Source organism: Anopheles coustani, unplaced genomic scaffold (assembly GCF_943734705.1).
Source record: "Anopheles coustani unplaced genomic scaffold, idAnoCousDA_361_x.2 U_122, whole genome shotgun sequence".
NCBI classification, from domain to species: Eukaryota; Metazoa; Arthropoda; class Insecta; order Diptera; family Culicidae; genus Anopheles; species Anopheles coustani.
In genome coordinates, this window is record NW_026525335.1 from 7763 (window position 1) to 27846 (window position 20084).

At 40.6% G+C, this 20084-nt stretch overlaps 1 protein-coding gene across 1 annotated transcript; it reads right to left on the minus strand.

The window, feature by feature from the left end:
• Positions 1-1920: 1920 nt before the first annotated feature.
• LOC131271167 (uncharacterized) lies at positions 1921-20035 on the minus strand (the record flags this gene model as incomplete). Its single annotated transcript, XM_058272556.1, has 2 exons — positions 1921-2064; positions 17667-20035. Coding segments are annotated over 2 exons (2513 nt in total), but the record flags the coding sequence as incomplete, so codon positions are not given.
• Positions 20036-20084: the final 49 nt, after the last annotated feature.

The following is a 20084-nucleotide window of genomic DNA, read 5'->3' on the forward strand; positions in this document are numbered from 1 at the left end:
TTGTCGGTTGGGTCAACCACTAAAATCCTACGAAGGAAAGAAGGATGAGCCTACCGCTGCCAAAACGCGCTTAGGATGGGTGGTTTACGGGCCATGCACCAAAACCATTGCCACGCGTCACGGAGGTATGGCCAGCTTCCATATCCGCACGTGCAATGTAGCTAGCAATGACGCCCTAGATTCTACCCTCAGACAGTCCCGCAGGTTCGAGCCGATGGGATTCCCACCGGCCGTGAGAACGCCGGTGTCAAAGGATGACGTTAGGGCGCCAAACATACTCGCCGAAAAAATAAAGTTGAAGCTGAACGATGGCACACCGCAGTCGGTTGCGCTTGTGGCGGACAACGAGGCGGCGATGAAGGACTGGTTGCAGCGGAACGCGTCCGTGCTCGAACAGAACCAGCTGCAGAAGACCAAGCGGCTGGCTTCGCTGGAGTGCACGATTGCACCTCCACTCCCAACCAGCCTCAGCACGAGAAAGTACGGCACGCTGAAAGGTCTGGAACAGAGTATGAATCCGCAGTTGAACCAGTGTGATCTGGAGACGGATCCATCGATTGCGCAGGCGCGACGTGATAACCGGGAGCGACCCTTCAGCGGGCAGCAGATGCTCTTCTTACAGTCGGCCGGCGGATGTAGTACAACGTCGGGAGCGACGGTAGCAATGGTGGCGCAGATAAGCGAATCTGCCGAGGCGGCGATCGAACCTTACCGGGCACGGCTTGGCCAGCGGACGCTGATCAAGTGCGATTCTTCGCGCCTCCGGCTGCTGAGTGCGATCGAGGGTGTCACTGGGGCGACCCCGCCAGATTGAGAAGCACCACACGGTCACATCAAACCGTATCTTGGCAGCGTGACACTGTACGACGCGCGGGCTAGCCGGAAATTGACCGAAAACATCTACTTCGATCTAAACAGGGACCATGGGTCCGCCCTCTTATCCAGCACGTGCAGATCGGAGCAGTCCCTATGCATCTCCCAAAATATATCGAACAGGTCTGACCAGATTGGCAACAGTACGTTAAGGCCCGGCCGCACAAAGTGCGACACAAAGGATAAGCTGTTTCATCCCGATGCAGTCCCCATGGATTGGCTGACGCGATCCCGGCAGGCTATCTTTAGCGTAGACGTGCAACAGGCGTGCACTTTCGGGATTCTCCGTATCGATAGGATCCTCCAAGGCGCCATAGGTCCATGGGTTGCACCGTACCTGAAGGCGATCAAGGACCCGAAGGCGTTGAGCAAGTGTCGGACAAGGATCGAACAGTGCACACTGAGATGTGGCTACTATCGAATGCCGATCGCAGGGGCTGCGCGTCCTCTGTTTCAGCTGTACAGCAACGATCTCAATACGTCGTGCGAGTTCCCAGCAATTTACCGTCAGAAGGAAGCGAAACTGAGGGACGACGATTTGCTGAAGCTGCCGGCAGAGGATCGCAGACCGGACAGGTTTGGCGAGCTGACTGTAATGCCTAGCACGCTGAAGGTTTACATCGAGTCCTTGAACGTATTTTCCAAGAGCTGCCTCACGAATAGCTTGGGGCTGCTTAACCCATCTCCGATACCACCGGCGACTGAACCGATGCTAGGAGCGACAAAGTTTCCCAGCAGAACTGAGCGACGCTTCCACCCGAATGTCCAGTTATTTAGTAACCATCTGTTTGCGTATCCACTTCACTTGAATTGCCTTAGCAACGAGGTCTTCTCACGAGCACGCAACATCGCCGTTACTGTGGAGCTACGTGATGGTGCTACGGCTGAGGAAAGGTCCAGTGACTGTATGTATGGTCGTCTTAGTCAAGAGATGCTAGTCTCGCGAGTGTCCTGCCCGATTCTACATCACGATGCCAACCCCGCGTGGTGCGAGGAGATAAAATTCCTTTTGCCACTCAACATTGCACCCCAGCGCTATTCATCCTTTCACGTTTCATGTAGCAGCGCGGGAAGGTGGACCTTCAACTCATCAACTGCACCCCACTTCGGCGGTTGTTGGGAGCGCCTGGTTCGCGTAGTAAAGGAACCGCTGGTACCCTTCGATGACTCGCCGGCCGCAATACGATCGTCCTGGAAAGCAACACAAAGGAACGCAAGCATGTTCTGGAAAAAGTGGGCGGCAGAATATTTAGCTACCCTGACAAGACGCACGAAGAGGTTCCAAACAGTTGATCCCCTGCAAGGCGTAGTGCTAGTCGTAAATAGTGGTTTGCCCCGAAACCACTGTCCGGAGGGACGTTTCATTGAGATGGTCAAAGCAGAAAACAGACAGGTTATTATAGACGGCAGCAACACATAGTTAGTGGAGCATCGTGATGATCCACTGGGGGGAGAATGTTGCAAAACAAAGCAACGGCATGACAGCTGCCGTCAAAACGCAAGTGTCACCGAAACTGGTAGTACAACCTGAACGAAAAAACTAACTAAACCGGCATAGTATATAAGCGGCGCGACCATTGTTATTGTCGTTGATAGAGAATAAAGAGGCACGAAAGTTTTAGCCACTCGTGCAAGTGAACTTAAAATCAAGTGTCTGCTTTTTTCTGTTGAAATACTCTTTCAACAAGGTGCTTAAAGTGACTTTAAAGAGAATGAGACGATCCAAAATGGTGTTTAGAAGGTGCTTAAGGTGACTTTAAAGAGAATGAGACGATGCAAAATGAGGTTTAGAAGGTGCTTAAAGTGACTTTAAAGAGAATGAGACGATGCAAAATGGTGTTTAGAAGGTGCTTAAAGTGACTTTAAAGAGAATGAGACGATGCAAAATGAGGTTTAGAAGGTGCTTAAGGTGACTTTAAAGAGAATGAGACGATGCAAAATGAGGTTTAGAAGGTGCTTAAGGTGACTTTAAAGAGAATGAGACGATGCAAAATGGTGTTTAGAAGGTGCTTAAGGTGACTTTAAAGAGAATGAGACGATGCAAAATGAGGTTTAGAAGGTGCTTAAAGTGACTTTAAAGAGAATGAGACGATGCAAAATGGTGTTTAGAAGGTGCTTAAAGTGACTTTAAAGAGAATGAGACGATGCAAAATGAGGTTTAGAAGGTGCTTAAGGTGACTTTAAAGAGAATGAGACGATGCAAAATGAGGTTTAGAAGGTGCTTAAAGTGACTTTAAAGAGAATGAGACGATGCAAAATGGTGTTTAGAAGGTGCTTAAGGTGACTTTAAAGAGAATGAGACGATGCAAAATGAGGTTTAGAAGGTGCTTAAAGTGACTTTAAAGAGAATGAGACGATGCAAAATGAGGTTTAGAAGGTGCTTAAAGTGACTTTAAAGAGAATGAGACGATGCAAAATGGTGTTTAGAAGGTGCTTAAAGTGACTTTAAAGAGAATGAGACGATGCAAAATGGTGTTTAGAAGGTGCTTAAAGTGACTTTAAAGAGAATGAGACGATGCAAAATGGTGTTTAGAAGGTGCTTAAAGTGACTTTAAAGAGAATGAGACGATGCAAAATGAGGTTTAGAAGGTGCTTAAAGTGACTTTAAAGAGAATGAGACGATGCAAAATGAGGTTTAGAAGGTGCTTAAAGTGACTTTAAAGAGAATGAGACGATGCAAAATGAGGTTTAGAAGGTGCTTAAAGTGACTTTAAAGAGAATGAGACGATGCAAAATGAGGTTTAGAAGGTGCTTAAAGTGACTTTAAAGAGAATGAGACGATGCAAAACGAGGTTTAGAAGGTGCTTAAAGTGACTTTAAAGAGAATGAGACGATGCAAAATGAGGTTTAGAAGGTGCTTAAAGTGACTTTAAAGAGAATGAGACGATGCAAAATGAGGTTTAGAAGGTGCTTAAAGTGACTTTAAAGAGAATGAGACGATGCAAAATGGTGTTTAGAAGGTGCTTAAAGTGACTTTAAATGAGATGCAAAATGAGGTTTAGAAGGTGCTTAAAGTGACTTTAAAGAGAATGAGACGATGCAAAATGAGGTTTAGAAGGTGCTTAAAGTGACTTTAAAGAGAATGAGACGATGCAAAATGAGGTTTAGAAGGTGCTTAAAGTGACTTTAAAGAGAATGAGACGATGCAAAATGAGGTTTAGAAGGTGCTTAAAGTGACTTTAAAGAGAATGAGACGATGCAAAATGGTGTTTAGAAGGTGCTTAAGGTGACTTTAAAGAGAATGAGACGATGCAAAATGAGGTTTAGAAGGTGCTTAAAGTGACTTTAAAGAGAATGAGACGATGCAAAATGGTGTTTAGAAGGTGCTTAAGGTGACTTTAAAGAGAATGAGACGATGCAAAATGGTGTTTAGAAGGTGCTTAAGGTGACTTTAAAGAGAATGAGACGATGCAAAATGAGGTTTAGAAGGTGCTTAAAGTGACTTTAAAGAGAATGAGACGATGCAAAATGAGGTTTAGAAGGTGCTTAAAGTGACTTTAAAGAGAATGAGACGATGCAAAATGAGGTTTAGAAGGTGCTTAAAGTGACTTTAAAGAGAATGAGACGATGCAAAATGAGGTTTAGAAGGTGCTTAAAGTGACTTTAAAGAGAATGAGACGATGCAAAATGGTGTTTAGAAGGTGCTTAAAGTGACTTTAAAGAGAATGAGACGATGCAAAATGAGGTTTAGAAGGTGCTTAAAGTGACTTTAAAGAGAATGAGACGATGCAAAATGAGGTTTAGAAGGTGCTTAAGGTGACTTTAAAGAGAATGAGACGATGCAAAATGGTGTTTAGAAGGTGCTTAAGGTGACTTTAAAGAGAATGAGACGATGCAAAATGAGGTTTAGAAGGTGCTTAAAGTGACTTTAAAGAGAATGAGACGATGCAAAATGGTGTTTAGAAGGTGCTTAAAGTGACTTTAAAGAGAATGAGACGATGCAAAATGGTGTTTAGAAGGTGCTTAAAGTGACTTTAAAGAGAATGAGACGATGCAAAATGAGGTTTAGAAGGTGCTTAAAGTGACTTTAAAGAGAATGAGACGATGCAAAATGGTGTTTAGAAGGTGCTTAAGGTGACTTTAAAGAGAATGAGACGATGCAAAATGAGGTTTAGAAGGTGCTTAAAGTGACTTTAAAGAGAATGAGACGATGCAAAATGGTGTTTAGAAGGTGCTTAAGGTGACTTTAAAGAGAATGAGACGATGCAAAATGGTGTTTAGAAGGTGCTTAAAGTGACTTTAAAGAGAATGAGACGATGCAAAATGGTGTTTAGAAGGTGCTTAAGGTGACTTTAAAGAGAATGAGACGATGCAAAATGAGGTTTAGAAGGTGCTTAAAGTGACTTTAAAGAGAATGAGACGATGCAAAATGAGGTTTAGAAGGTGCTTAAGGTGACTTTAAAGAGAATGAGACGATGCAAAATGAGGTTTAGAAGGTGCTTAAAGTGACTTTAAAGAGAATGAGACGATGCAAAATGAGGTTTAGAAGGTGCTTAAAGTGACTTTAAAGAGAATGAGACGATGCAAAATGGTGTTTAGAAGGTGCTTAAAGTGACTTTAAAGAGAATGAGACGATGCAAAATGGTGTTTAGAAGGTGCTTAAAGTGACTTTAAAGAGAATGAGACGATGCAAAATGAGGTTTAGAAGGTGCTTAAAGTGACTTTAAAGAGAATGAGACGATGCAAAATGAGGTTTAGAAGGTGCTTAAAGTGACTTTAAAGAGAATGAGACGATGCAAAATGGTGTTTAGAAGGTGCTTAAGGTGACTTTAAAGAGAATGAGACGATGCAAAATGAGGTTTAGAAGGTGCTTAAAGTGACTTTAAAGAGAATGAGACGATGCAAAATGAGGTTTAGAAGGTGCTTAAAGTGACTTTAAAGAGAATGAGACGATGCAAAATGGTGTTTAGAAGGTGCTTAAGGTGACTTTAAAGAGAATGAGACGATGCAAAATGAGGTTTAGAAGGTGCTTAAAGTGACTTTAAAGAGAATGAGACGATGCAAAATGAGGTTTAGAAGGTGCTTAAAGTGACTTTAAAGAGAATGAGACGATGCAAAATGAGGTTTAGAAGGTGCTTAAAGTGACTTTAAAGAGAATGAGACGATGCAAAATGGTGTTTAGAAGGTGCTTAAGGTGACTTTAAAGAGAATGAGACGATGCAAAATGAGGTTTAGAAGGTGCTTAAGGTGACTTTAAAGAGAATGAGATGATGCAAAATGGTCTTTAGAAGGTGCTTAAGGTGACTTTAAAGAGAATGAGACGATGCAAAATGAGGTTTAGAAGGTGCTTAAAGTGACTTTAAAGAGAATGAGACGATGCAAAATGAGGTTTAGAAGGTGCTTAAAGTGACTTTAAAGAGAATGAGACGATGCAAAATGGTGTTTAGAAGGTGCTTAAGGTGACTTTAAAGAGAATGAGACGATGCAAAATGAGGTTTAGAAGGTGCTTAAAGTGACTTTAAAGAGAATGAGACGATGCAAAATGGTGTTTAGAAGGTGCTTAAGGTGACTTTAAAGAGAATGAGACGATGCAAAATGAGGTTTAGAAGGTGCTTAAAGTGACTTTAAAGAGAATGAGACGATGCAAAATGAGGTTTAGAAGGTGCTTAAAGTGACTTTAAAGAGAATGAGACGATGCAAAATGGTGTTTAGAAGGTGCTTAAAGTGACTTTAAAGAGAATGAGACGATGCAAAATGGTGTTTAGAAGGTGCTTAAGGTGACTTTAAAGAGAATGAGACGATGCAAAATGAGGTTTAGAAGGTGCTTAAAGTGACTTTAAAGAGAATGAGACGATGCAAAATGAGGTTTAGAAGGTGCTTAAGGTGACTTTAAAGAGAATGAGACGATGCAAAATGAGGTTTAGAAGGTGCTTAAAGTGACTTTAAAGAGAATGAGACGATGCAAAATGAGGTTTAGAAGGTGCTTAAAGTGACTTTAAAGAGAATGAGACGATGCAAAATGGTGTTTAGAAGGTGCTTAAAGTGACTTTAAAGAGAATGAGACGATGCAAAATGAGGTTTAGAAGGTGCTTAAAGTGACTTTAAAGAGAATGAGACGATGCAAAATGGTGTTTAGAAGGTGCTTAAAGTGACTTTAAAGAGAATGAGACGATGCAAAATGGTGTTTAGAAGGTGCTTAAAGTGACTTTAAAGAGAATGAGACGATGCAAAATGAGGTTTAGAAGGTGCTTAAGGTGACTTTAAAGAGAATGAGACGATGCAAAATGAGGTTTAGAAGGTGCTTAAAGTGACTTTAAAGAGAATGAGACGATGCAAAATGGTGTTTAGAAGGTGCTTAAAGTGACTTTAAAGAGAATGAGACGATGCAAAATGAGGTTTAGAAGGTGCTTAAAGTGACTTTAAAGAGAATGAGACGATGCAAAATGAGGTTTAGAAGGTGCTTAAAGTGACTTTAAAGAGAATGAGACGATGCAAAATGAGGTTTAGAAGGTGCTTAAAGTGACTTTAAAGAGAATGAGACGATGCAAAATGAGGTTTAGAAGGTGCTTAAAGTGACTTTAAAGAGAATGAGACGATGCAAAATGGTGTTTAGAAGGTGCTTAAGGTGACTTTAAAGAGAATGAGACGATGCAAAATGAGGTTTAGAAGGTGCTTAAAGTGACTTTAAAGAGAATGAGACGATGCAAAATGAGGTTTAGAAGGTGCTTAAAGTGACTTTAAAGAGAATGAGACGATGCAAAATGGTGTTTAGAAGGTGCTTAAAGTGACTTTAAAGAGAATGAGACGATGCAAAATGGTGTTTAGAAGGTGCTTAAGGTGACTTTAAAGAGAATGAGACGATGCAAAATGAGGTTTAGAAGGTGCTTAAAGTGACTTTAAAGAGAATGAGACGATGCAAAATGGTGTTTAGAAGGTGCTTAAGGTGACTTTAAAGAGAATGAGACGATGCAAAATGAGGTTTAGAAGGTGCTTAAAGTGACTTTAAAGAGAATGAGACGATGCAAAATGGTGTTTAGAAGGTGCTTAAGGTGACTTTAAAGAGAATGAGACGATGCAAAATGAGGTTTAGAAGGTGCTTAAGGTGACTTTAAAGAGAATGAGACGATGCAAAATGAGGTTTAGAAGGTGCTTAAGGTGACTTTAAAGAGAATGAGACGATGCAAAATGGTGTTTAGAAGGTGCTTAAGGTGACTTTAAAGAGAATGAGACGATGCAAAATGAGGTTTAGAAGGTGCTTAAAGTGACTTTAAAGAGAATGAGACGATGCAAAATGAGGTTTAGAAGGTGCTTAAAGTGACTTTAAAGAGAATGAGACGATGCAAAATGAGGTTTAGAAGGTGCTTAAAGTGACTTTAAAGAGAATGAGACGATGCAAAATGGTGTTTAGAAGGTGCTTAAAGTGACTTTAAAGAGAATGAGACGATGCAAAATGGTGTTTAGAAGGTGCTTAAAGTGACTTTAAAGAGAATGAGACGATGCAAAATGGTGTTTAGAAGGTGCTTAAGGTGACTTTAAAGAGAATGAGACGATGCAAAATGAGGTTTAGAAGGTGCTTAAAGTGACTTTAAAGAGAATGAGACGATGCAAAATGAGGTTTAGAAGGTGCTTAAGGTGACTTTAAAGAGAATGAGACGATGCAAAATGAGGTTTAGAAGGTGCTTAAAGTGACTTTAAAGAGAATGAGACGATGCAAAATGGTGTTTAGAAGGTGCTTAAGGTGACTTTAAAGAGAATGAGACGATGCAAAATGAGGTTTAGAAGGTGCTTAAAGTGACTTTAAAGAGAATGAGACGATGCAAAATGGTGTTTAGAAGGTGCTTAAAGTGACTTTAAAGAGAATGAGACGATGCAAAATGGTGTTTAGAAGGTGCTTAAAGTGACTTTAAAGAGAATGAGACGATGCAAAATGAGGTTTAGAAGGTGCTTAAAGTGACATTAAAGAGAATGAGACGATGCAAAATGGTGTTTAGAAGGTGCTTAAGGTGACTTTAAAGAGAATGAGACGATGCAAAATGAGGTTTAGAAGGTGCTTAAGGTGACTTTAAAGAGAATGAGACGATGCAAAATGAGGTTTAGAAGGTGCTTAAAGTGACTTTAAAGAGAATGAGACGATGCAAAATGGTGTTTAGAAGGTGCTTAAAGTGACTTTAAAGAGAATGAGACGATGCAAAATGAGGTTTAGAAGGTGCTTAAAGTGACTTTAAAGAGAATGAGACGATGCAAAATGGTGTTTAGAAGGTGCTTAAGGTGACTTTAAAGAGAATGAGACGATGCAAAATGGTGTTTAGAAGGTGCTTAAGGTGACTTTAAAGAGAATGAGACGATGCAAAATGAGGTTTAGAAGGTGCTTAAAGTGACTTTAAAGAGAATGAGACGATGCAAAATGGTGTTTAGAAGGTGCTTAAGGTGACTTTAAAGAGAATGAGACGATGCAAAATGAGGTTTAGAAGGTGCTTAAAGTGACTTTAAAGAGAATGAGACGATGCAAAATGGTGTTTAGAAGGTGCTTAAAGTGACTTTAAAGAGAATGAGACGATGCAAAATGGTGTTTAGAAGGTGCTTAAAGTGACTTTAAAGAGAATGAGACGATGCAAAATGGTGTTTAGAAGGTGCTTAAGGTGACTTTAAAGAGAATGAGACGATGCAAAATGGTGTTTAGAATGTGCTTAAGGTGACTTTAAAGAGAATGAGACGATGCAAAATGAGGTTTAGAAGGTGCTTAAAGTGACTTTAAAGAGAATGAGACGATGCAAAATGGTGTTTAGAAGGTGCTTAAGGTGACTTTAAAGAGAATGAGACGATGCAAAATGAGGTTTAGAAGGTGCTTAAAGTGACTTTAAAGAGAATGAGACGATGCAAAATGAGGTTTAGAAGGTGCTTAAAGTGACTTTAAAGAGAATGAGACGATGCAAAATGGTGTTTAGAAGGTGCTTAAGGTGACTTTAAAGAGAATGAGACGATGCAAAATGAGGTTTAGAAGGTGCTTAAAGTGACTTTAAAGAGAATGAGACGATGCAAAATGAGGTTTAGAAGGTGCTTAAAGTGACTTTAAAGAGAATGAGACGATGCAAAATGGTGTTTAGAAGGTGCTTAAGGTGACTTTAAAGAGAATGAGACGATGCAAAATGAGGTTTAGAAGGTGCTTAAAGTGACTTTAAAGAGAATGAGACGATGCAAAATGGTGTTTAGAAGGTGCTTAAGGTGACTTTAAAGAGAATGAGACGATGCAAAATGGTGTTTAGAAGGTGCTTAAAGTGACTTTAAAGAGAATGAGACGATGCAAAATGGTGTTTAGAAGGTGCTTAAAGTGACTTTAAAGAGAATGAGACGATGCAAAATGAGGTTTAGAAGGTGCTTAAAGTGACTTTAAAGAGAATGAGACGATGCAAAATGAGGTTTAGAAGGTGCTTAAAGTGACTTTAAAGAGAATGAGACGATGCAAAATGGTGTTTAGAAGGTGCTTAAAGTGACTTTAAAGAGAATGAGACGATGCAAAATGGTGTTTAGAAGGTGCTTAAGGTGACTTTAAAGAGAATGAGACGATGCAAAATGGTGTTTAGAAGGTGCTTAAAGTGACTTTAAAGAGAATGAGACGATGCAAAATGGTGTTTAGAAGGTGCTTAAAGTGACTTTAAAGAGAATGAGACGATGCAAAATGGTGTTTAGAAGGTGCTTAAGGTGACTTTAAAGAGAATGAGACGATGCAAAATGAGGTTTAGAAGGTGCTTAAAGTGACTTTAAAGAGAATGAGACGATGCAAAATGGTGTTTAGAAGGTGCTTAAGGTGACTTTAAAGAGAATGAGACGATGCAAAATGAGGTTTAGAAGGTGCTTAAAGTGACTTTAAAGAGAATGAGACGATGCAAAATGAGGTTTAGAAGGTGCTTAAAGTGACTTTAAAGAGAATGAGACGATGCAAAATGGTGTTTAGAAGGTGCTTAAAGTGACTTTAAAGAGAATGAGACGATGCAAAATGAGGTTTAGAAGGTGCTTAAAGTGACTTTAAAGAGAATGAGACGATGCAAAATGGTGTTTAGAAGGTGCTTAAAGTGACTTTAAAGAGAATGAGACGATGCAAAATGGTGTTTAGAAGGTGCTTAAGGTGACTTTAAAGAGAATGAGACGATGCAAAATGAGGTTTAGAAGGTGCTTAAAGTGACTTTAAAGAGAATGAGACGATGCAAAATGGTGTTTAGAAGGTGCTTAAGGTGACTTTAGAGAGAATGAGACGATGCAAAATGAGGTTTAGAAGGTGCTTAAAGTGACTTTAAAGAGAATGAGACGATTCAAAATGAGGTTTAGAAGGTGCTTAAAGTGACTTTAAAGAGAATGAGACGATGCAAAATGGTGTTTAGAAGGTGCTTAAGGTGACTTTAAAGAGAATGAGACGATGCAAAATGAGGTTTAGAAGGTGCTTAAGGTGACTTTAAAGAGAATGAGACGATGCAAAATGAGGTTTAGAAGGTGCTTAAAGTGACTTTAAAGAGAATGAGACGATGCAAAATGAGGTTTAGAAGGTGCTTAAAGTGACTTTAAAGAGAATGAGACGATGCAAAATGGTGTTTAGAAGGTGCTTAAGGTGACTTTAAAGAGAATGAGACGATGCAAAATGAGGTTTAGAAGGTGCTTAAAGTGACTTTAAAGAGAATGAGACGATGCAAAATGGTGTTTAGAAGGTGCTTAAAGTGACTTCAAAGAGAATGAGACGATGCAAAATGAGGTTCAGAAGCTGCTTAAAGTGACTTTAAAGAGAATGAGACGATGCAAAATGGTGTTTAGAAGGTGCTTAAAGTGACTTTAAAGAGAATGAGACGATGCAAAATGGTGTTTAGAAGGTGCTTAAAGTGACTTTAAAGAGAATGAGACGATGCAAAATGGTGTTTAGAAGGTGCTTAAGGTGACTTTAAAGAGAATGAGACGATGCAAAATGGTGTTTAGAAGGTGCTTAAAGTGACTTTAAAGAGAATGAGACGATGCAAAATGGTGTTTAGAAGGTGCTTAAGGTGACTTTAAAGAGAATGAGACGATGCAAAATGGTGTTTAGAAGGTGCTTAAGGTGACTTTAAAGAGAATGAGACGATGCAAAATGGTGTTTAGAAGGTGCTTAAAGTGACTTTAAAGAGAATGAGACGATGCAAAATGAGGTTTAGAAGGTGCTTAAAGTGACTTTAAAGAGAATGAGACGATGCAAAATGAGGTTTAGAAGGTGCTTAAAGTGACTTTAAAGAGAATGAGACGATGCAAAATGGTGTTTAGAAGGTGCTTAAGGTGACTTTAAAGAGAATGAGACGATGCAAAATGAGGTTTAGAAGGTTCTTAAAGTGACTTTAAAGAGAATGAGACGATGCAAAATGAGGTTTAGAAGGTGCTTAAAGTGACTTTAAAGAGAATGAGACGATGCAAAATGGTGTTTAGAAGGTGCTTAAGGTGACTTTAAAGAGAATGAGACGATGCAAAATGAGGTTTAGAAGGTGCTTAAAGTGACTTTAAAGAGAATGAGACGATGCAAAATGAGGTTTAGAAGGTGCTTAAGGTGACTTCAAAGAGAATGAGACGATGCAAAATGAGGTTTAGAAGGTGCTTAAAGTGACTTTAAAGAGAATGAGACGATGCAAAATGGTGTTTAGAAGGTGCTTAAAGTGACTTTAAAGAGAATGAGACGATGCAAAATGGTGTTTAGAAGGTGCTTAAGGTGACTTTAAAGAGAATGAGACGATGCAAAATGGTGTTTAGAAGGTGCTTAAAGTGACTTTAAAGAGAATGAGACGATGCAAAATGAGGTTTAGAAGGTGCTTAAAGTGACTTTAAAGAGAATGAGACGATGCAAAATGGTGTTTAGAAGGTGCTTAAAGTGACTTTAAAGAGAATGAGACGATGCAAAATGGTGTTTAGAAGGTGCTTAAGGTGACTTTAAAGAGAATGAGACGATGCAAAATGAGGTTTAGAAGGTGCTTAAGGTGACTTTAAAGAGAATGAGACGATGCAAAATGGTGTTTAGAAGGTGCTTAAAGTGACTTTAAAGAGAATGAGACGATGCAAAATGAGGTTTAGAAGGTGCTTAAAGTGACTTTAAAGAGAATGAGACGATGCAAAATGAGGTTTAGAAGGTGCTTAAAGTGACTTTAAAGAGAATGAGACGATGCAAAATGAGGTTTAGAAGGTGCTTAAAGTGACTTTAAAGAGAATGAGACGATGCAAAATGGTGTTTAGAAGGTGCTTAAGGTGACTTTAAAGAGAATGAGACGATGCAAAATGAGGTTTAGAAGGTGCTTAAAGTGACTTTAAAGAGAATGAGACGATGCAAAATGAGGTTTAGAAGGTGCTTAAAGTGACTTTAAAGAGAATGAGACGATGCAAAATGAGGTTTAGAAGGTGCTTAAAGTGACTTTAAAGAGAATGAGACGATGCAAAATGGTGTTTAGAAGGTGCTTAAAGTGACTTTAAAGAGAATGAGACGATGCAAAATGAGGTTTAGAAGGTGCTTAAGGTGACTTTAAAGAGAATGAGACGATGCAAAATGAGGTTTAGAAAGTGCTTAAAGTGACTTTAAAGAGAATGAGACGATGCAAAATGGTGTTTAGAAGGTGCTTAAGGTGACTTTAAAGAGAATGAGACGATGCAAAATGAGGTTTAGAAGGTGCTTAAGGTGACTTTAAAGAGAATGAGACGATGCAAAATGAGGTTTAGAAGGTGCTTAAAGTGACTTTAAAGAGAATGAGACGATGCAAAATGAGGTTTAGAAGGTGCTTAAGGTGACTTTAAAGAGAATGAGACGATGCAAAATGAGGTTTAGAAGGTGCTTAAAGTGACTTTAAAGAGAATGAGACGATGCAAAATGGTGTTTAGAAGGTGCTTAAGGTGACTTTAAAGAGAATGAGACGATGCAAAATGAGGTTTAGAAGGTGCTTAAAGTGACTTTAAAGAGAATGAGACGATGCAAAATGGTGTTTAGAAGGTGCTTAAAGTGACTTTAAAGAGAATGAGACGATGCAAAATGGTCTTTAGAAGGTGCTTAAGGTGACTTTAAAGAGAATGAGACGATGCAAAATGGTCTTTAGAAGGTGCTTAAAGTGACTTTAAAGAGAATGAGACGATGCAAAATGAGGTTTAGAAGGTGCTTAAAGTGACTTTAAAGAGAATGAGACGATGCAAAATGAGGTTTAGAAGGTGCTTAAAGTGACTTTAAAGAGAATGAGACGATGCAAAATGGTGTTTAGAAGGTGCTTAAAGTGACTTTAAAGAGAATGAGACGATGCAAAATGGTGTTTAGAAGGTGCTTAAGGTGACTTTAAAGAGAATGAGACGATGCAAAATGAGGTTTAGAAGGTGCTTAAGGTGACTTTAAAGAGAATGAGACGATGCAAAATGAGGTTTAGAAGGTGCTTAAAGTGACTTTAAAGAGAATGAGACGATGCAAAATGAGGTTTAGAAGGTGCTTAAAGTGACTTTAAAGAGAATGAGACGATGCAAAATGGTGTTTAGAAGGTGCTTAAGGTGACTTTAAAGAGAATGAGACGATGCAAAATGAGGTTTAGAAGGTGCTTAAAGTGACTTTAAAGAGAATGAGACGATGCAAAATGGTGTTTAGAAGGTGCTTAAAGTGACTTTAAAGAGAATGAGACGATGCAAAATGAGGTTTAGAAGGTGCTTAAAGTGACTTTAAAGAGAATGAGACGATGCAAAATGGTGTTTAGAAGGTGCTTAAGGTGACTTTAAAGAGAATGAGACGATGCAAAATGTGGTTTAGAAGGTGCTTAAAGTGACTTTAAAGAGAATGAGACGATGCAAAATGAGGTTTAGAAGGTGCTTAAAGTGACTTTAAAGAGAATGAGACGATGCAAAATGGTGTTTAGAAGGTGCTTAAGGTGACTTTAAAGAGAATGAGACGATGCAAAATGAGGTTTAGAAGGTGCTTAAGGTGACTTTAAAGAGAATGAGACGATGCAAAATGAGGTTTAGAAGGTGCTTAAAGTGACTTAAAAGAGAATGAGACGATGCAAAATGAGGTTTAGAAGGTGCTTAAAGTGACTTTAAAGAGAATGAGACGATGCAAAATGGTGTTTAGAAGGTGCTTAAGGTGACTTTAAAGAGAATGAGACGATGCAAAATGAGGTTTAGAAGGTGCTTAAAGTGACTTTAAAGAGAATGAGACGATGCAAAATGGTGTTTAGAAGGTGCTTAAAGTGACTTTAAAGAGAATGAGACGATGCAAAATGAGGTTTAGAAGGTGCTTAAAGTGACTTTAAAGAGAATGAGACGATGCAAAATGGTGTTTAGAAGGTGCTTAAAGTGACTTTAAAGAGAATGAGACGATGCAAAATGGTGTTTAGAAGGTGCTTAAAGTGACTTTAAAGAGAATGAGACGATGCAAAATGAGGTTTAGAAGGTGCTTAAAGTGACTTTAAAGAGAATGAGACGATGCAAAATGGTGTTTAGAAGGTGCTTAAGGTGACTTTAAAGAGAATGAGACGATGCAAAATGAGGTTTAGAAGGTGCTTAAAGTGACTTTAAAGAGAATGAGACGATGCAAAATGGTGTTTAGAAGGTGCTTAAGGTGACTTTAAAGAGAATGAGACGATGCAAAATGAGGTTTAGAAGGTGCTTAAAGTGACTTTAAAGAGAATGAGACGATGCAAAATGTGGTTTAGAAGGTGCTTAAAGTGACTTTAAAGAGAATGAGACGATGCAAAATGGTGTTTAGAAGGTGCTTAAGGTGACTTTAAAGAGAATGAGACGATGCAAAATGAGGTTTAGAAGGTGCTTAAGGTGACTTTAAAGAGAATGAGACGATGCAAAATGAGGTTTAGAAGGTGCTTAAAGTGACTTTAAAGAGAATGAGACGATGCAAAATGAGGTTTAGAAGGTGCTTAAAGTGACTTTAAAGAGAATGAGACGATGCAAAATGGTGTTTAGAAGGTGCTTAAGGTGACTTTAAAGAGAATGAGACGATGCAAAATGAGGTTTAGAAGGTGCTTAAAGTGACTTTAAAGAGAATGAGACGATGCAAAATGGTGTTTAGAAGGTGCTTAAAGTGACTTTAAAGAGAATGAGACGATGCAAAATGAGGTTTAGAAGGTGCTTAAAGTGACTTTAAAGAGAATGAGACGATGCAAAATGGTGTTTAGAAGGTGCTTAAAGTGACTTTAAAGAGAATGAGACGATGCAAAATGGTGTTTAGAAGGTGCTTAAAGTGACTTTAAAGAGAATGAGACGATGCAAAATGGTGTTTAGAAGGTGCTTAAGGTGACTTTAAAGAGAATGAGACGATGCAAAATGGTGTTTAGAAGGTGCTTAAAGTGACTTTAAAGAGAATGAGACGATGCAAAATGGTGTTTAGAAGGTGCTTAAAGTGACTTTAAAGAGAATGAGACGATGCAAAATGAGGTTTAGAAGGTGCTTAAAGTGACTTTAAAGAGAATGAGACGATGCAAAATGAGGTTTAGAAGGTGCTTAAAGTGACTTTAAAGAGAATGAGACGATGCAAAATGGTGTTTAGAAGGTGCTTAAAGTGACTTTAAAGAGAATGAGACGATGCAAAATGGTGTTTAGAAGGTGCTTAAGGTGACTTTAAAGAGAATGAGACGATGCAAAATGGTGTTTAGAAGGTGCTTAAAGTGACTTTAAAGAGAATGAGACGATGCAAAATGGTGTTTAGAAGGTGCTTAAGGTGACTTTAAAGAGAATGAGACGATGCAAAATGAGGTTTAGAAGGTGCTTAAAGTGACTTTAAAGAGAATGAGACGATGCAAAATGGTGTTTAGAAGGTGCTTAAGGTGACTTTAAAGAGAATGAGACGATGCAAAATGAGGTTTAGAAGGTGCTTAAGGTGACTTTAAAGAGAATGAGACGATGCAAAATGAGGTTTAGAAGGTGCTTAAAGTGACTTTAAAGAGAATGAGACGATGCAAAATGGTGTTTAGAAGGTGCTTAAGGTGACTTTAAAGAGAATGAGACGATGCAAAATGAGGTTTAGAAGGTGCTTAAAGTGACTTTAAAGAGAATGAGACGATGCAAAATGGTGTTTAGAAGGTGCTTAAAGTGACTTTAAAGAGAATGAGACGATGCAAAATGAGGTTTAGAAGGTGCTTAAAGTGACTTTAAAGAGAATGAGACGATGCAAAATGGTGTTTAGAAGGTGCTTAAGGTGACTTTAAAGAGAATGAGACGATGCAAAATGAGGTTTAGAAGGTGCTTAAGGTGACTTTAAAGAGAATGAGACGATGCAAAATGAGGTTTAGAAGGTGCTTAAAGTGACTTTAAAGAGAATGAGACGATGCAAAATGAGGTTTAGAAGGTGCTTAAAGTGACTTTAAAGAGAATGAGACGATGCAAAATGGTGTTTAGAAGGTGCTTAAAGTGACTTTAAAGAGAATGAGACGATGCAAAATGGTGTTTAGAAGGTGCTTGTTGGGTGATCGTCAAACGCAGTGAAGCGGATGCGCAGAGCTACGGCGCTGGATGGCAAAGAAGACAAATAATTCCGTGTTGGAAGTTCTGAAAAGAACTGGTGTTTATTTTCTTCTATCTCTGGATCGCGATGTTCACTGGTCGAAGGTTTCCTACGTTGTGTGTCACTTCTAAGTGAAACACTCTTTTTATACATAGTTAGGCGAGTTCGCAAATTTCTACCCTAACTTATTGAGTGTCCTATCCTTCTCTTTCTAAATTAGTTGTGAGTGACGTATTCTCGGCGTTTGGCCATTTTCTAACTTTTCTTCTGTTAGTCACTCAACATACCGGCCACCTTGAAAAATTGATTTTTTTCAACTTAAACATTCTAATCGGCATAGTTTGTTAACTGCACGTTTGAATATTCCAGAGCTTGTCCGCACCGTCGCCACTCTGGAAATGCCGTCAGGTCCTGAATGTAGTTCAAGAACTCGAGCTAAAGGCCATCGGGTTGGCGGTAGTTGGTCGTCCTTCAGGATGATCAGGTCCCCTTCAGCAAGCTGGTATCCTTTGCGTTGTCGTCGGTGGGCAATGTTAAGCTCCTTGCGGTATTCGTTGCACCAACGATCCCAAAAGCTTTGTGTGAACCTTTGCAGACGTTGATACTTGGCCAGCTGGTTCTGGGAAGCACAGCTGGCGTTGAATTCCGGCAGTGGCTGCAGCGGGCGCTTGATGAGGAAGTGGGCCGGGGTCAGTGCTTCCAAATCGTTCGGGTCACTGGAGAGTGGTGTCAAAGGACGGGAGTTCATGCATCCTTCGATTTTAGCCAGCACGGTCGCCATTTCCTCTTCGGAGAGTGATGCTGCGCCGAGTTGACGAACCAAGTGAGTTTTGGCCACCTTGACCGCGGCCTCCCATAGACCGCCGAAGTTGGGTGCTCGTGGAGGGATGAGGTGCCATTGAATCGCGTCGTCTGCCAAATGTTTGTCGATCTGCTCCTTGCTCTTCGTGTGATTCAGCATGGCGTAGATGGCGTGAAGGGCGTTTTTAGCACCAATGAAATTGGTACCATTGTCCGAGTAGATATGGGTCGGCCTGCCTTTCCTGTACACAAACCGGTCAAGAGCCATCAGGAATGCTGCCGTGCTGAGATCGCTGACCAGCTCCAAATGGACAGCCTTGGTGCTGAGGCAAACAAAAATGCAGATGTAAGCCTTACGAGCCGCGGCTTTCCGATGAATCGGCTTCAGGTAGATAGGCCCACAATAATCGATTCCGGTACAGATGAACGCGTCGTTTGCTGTCACTCTGTCGACCGGTAGTTGACCCTCTGGTTGTTCTATTGGATGAGGATTGGCTCTGCAACACTCGTGACATTTTCGTATGGCGCTTCTGACTGCCTTGCGTCCATTCAATGGCCAGAATCCATCGCGCACTGCAGACAGTGTATGCGAGATGCCGCCGTGTAGTAGTTTACTGTGTTGGTGTACCAGAAGCATCTGCGTAAACGGATGAAACCCAGGGATGACAATTGGATGACGTACCTCGTATGCTGCATCCGATTGCTGTAGCCGGCCACCAACGCGGATCACTCCGTCACCGTCAACGAACGGATTCAGTAGTCGAAGAGATGACCGTGTAGATACGGGTTGATGCCTTTTGAAGCGTTGAATTTCATCAGGAAATGCTTCTGTCTGGACGATTTTTACAAGACAGGTAGTTGCTTTCGTCAGCTCACTGACGAGAAGAGTTCTGCTGGTTATGCGTCGAGTTTTGTTCCGGGTGTTGTTGCAGAACCGGAGACAGTAGCCGACGGCTCGCAGAAGCATTAAGTATGAAGAAAATCTCTCGAAGATTTCATTTGGTTTCACCACCTGGACTGGCAGAGTTATGACGTCCTTCCGTAGCTCTTCTTCGGCGATTTTGTTTGTGCAGATGATTTCCGATGGCCATGTAGATTTTGGCGCTCGTAGCCAAGCTGGACCGTTTTGCCATCGTTGATCGCTAATCAGTTCGTCCACTGAACAGCCGCGTGATACAATGTCCGCCGGGTTGTCGCTTCCGGAGACATGTCGCCAGCGTGAACCTTGGGTGGCGTCCTGTATCTTTGCGACACGATTTGCCACGTACGTTTTCCATGTACGTGCGGGAGCCTGTAGCCATTGGAGAACGACGGTTGAATCCGACCAGAAGTGACGCGCTGAAAACTGCATGTCCAGTGCATCCTTCACTTTGGTGTAGAGTCTCGCTCCTAGCAGTGCTGCACAAAGTTCTAGCCGAGGGATGGTGACGGGTTTCAGCGGAGCAACTTTGGATTTCGATGTCAGCAAGCTCACTTGCACTGATCCGTCAGACGTTTCCGACCGGATGTAGATACAAGCTCCGTAAGCTGCTTCCGACGCATCGGTGAAACAATGAAGCTCTGCTTGGTGATAACCGGCTATGAATGCGAACCTCGTGATGGTGAAGTTCTGAAGTTTGGCAAGTTGCTCGCAGAAGATGTCCCATTTTCGTTGTAGGTCGTCCGGTACCTTGTCGTCCCAATGCAGTCCCAATAGCCAAAGCAACTGCATGATCAATTTCGCTTGCACGATGACCGGTGAAATTAAACCGAGTGGGTCGTACAACTGCGCGATTGAAGAGAGTATGCTGCGTTTGGAGTGTGGCGATGGTTTGATGACGATCGAAACATCCAGACGGAATACATCGGCTTCTGGATCCCATCGAATGCCGAGCGTTTTGATGTTTTCCTCGATGTCGAAGTTGAACGCTGATTTCGTTCCAAGTAGTGCTGGTGGGACTCCTTCCAGTACTGGAAGAGCGTTGGAACACCACTTGCGGAACGTGAATCCACCCTTGCT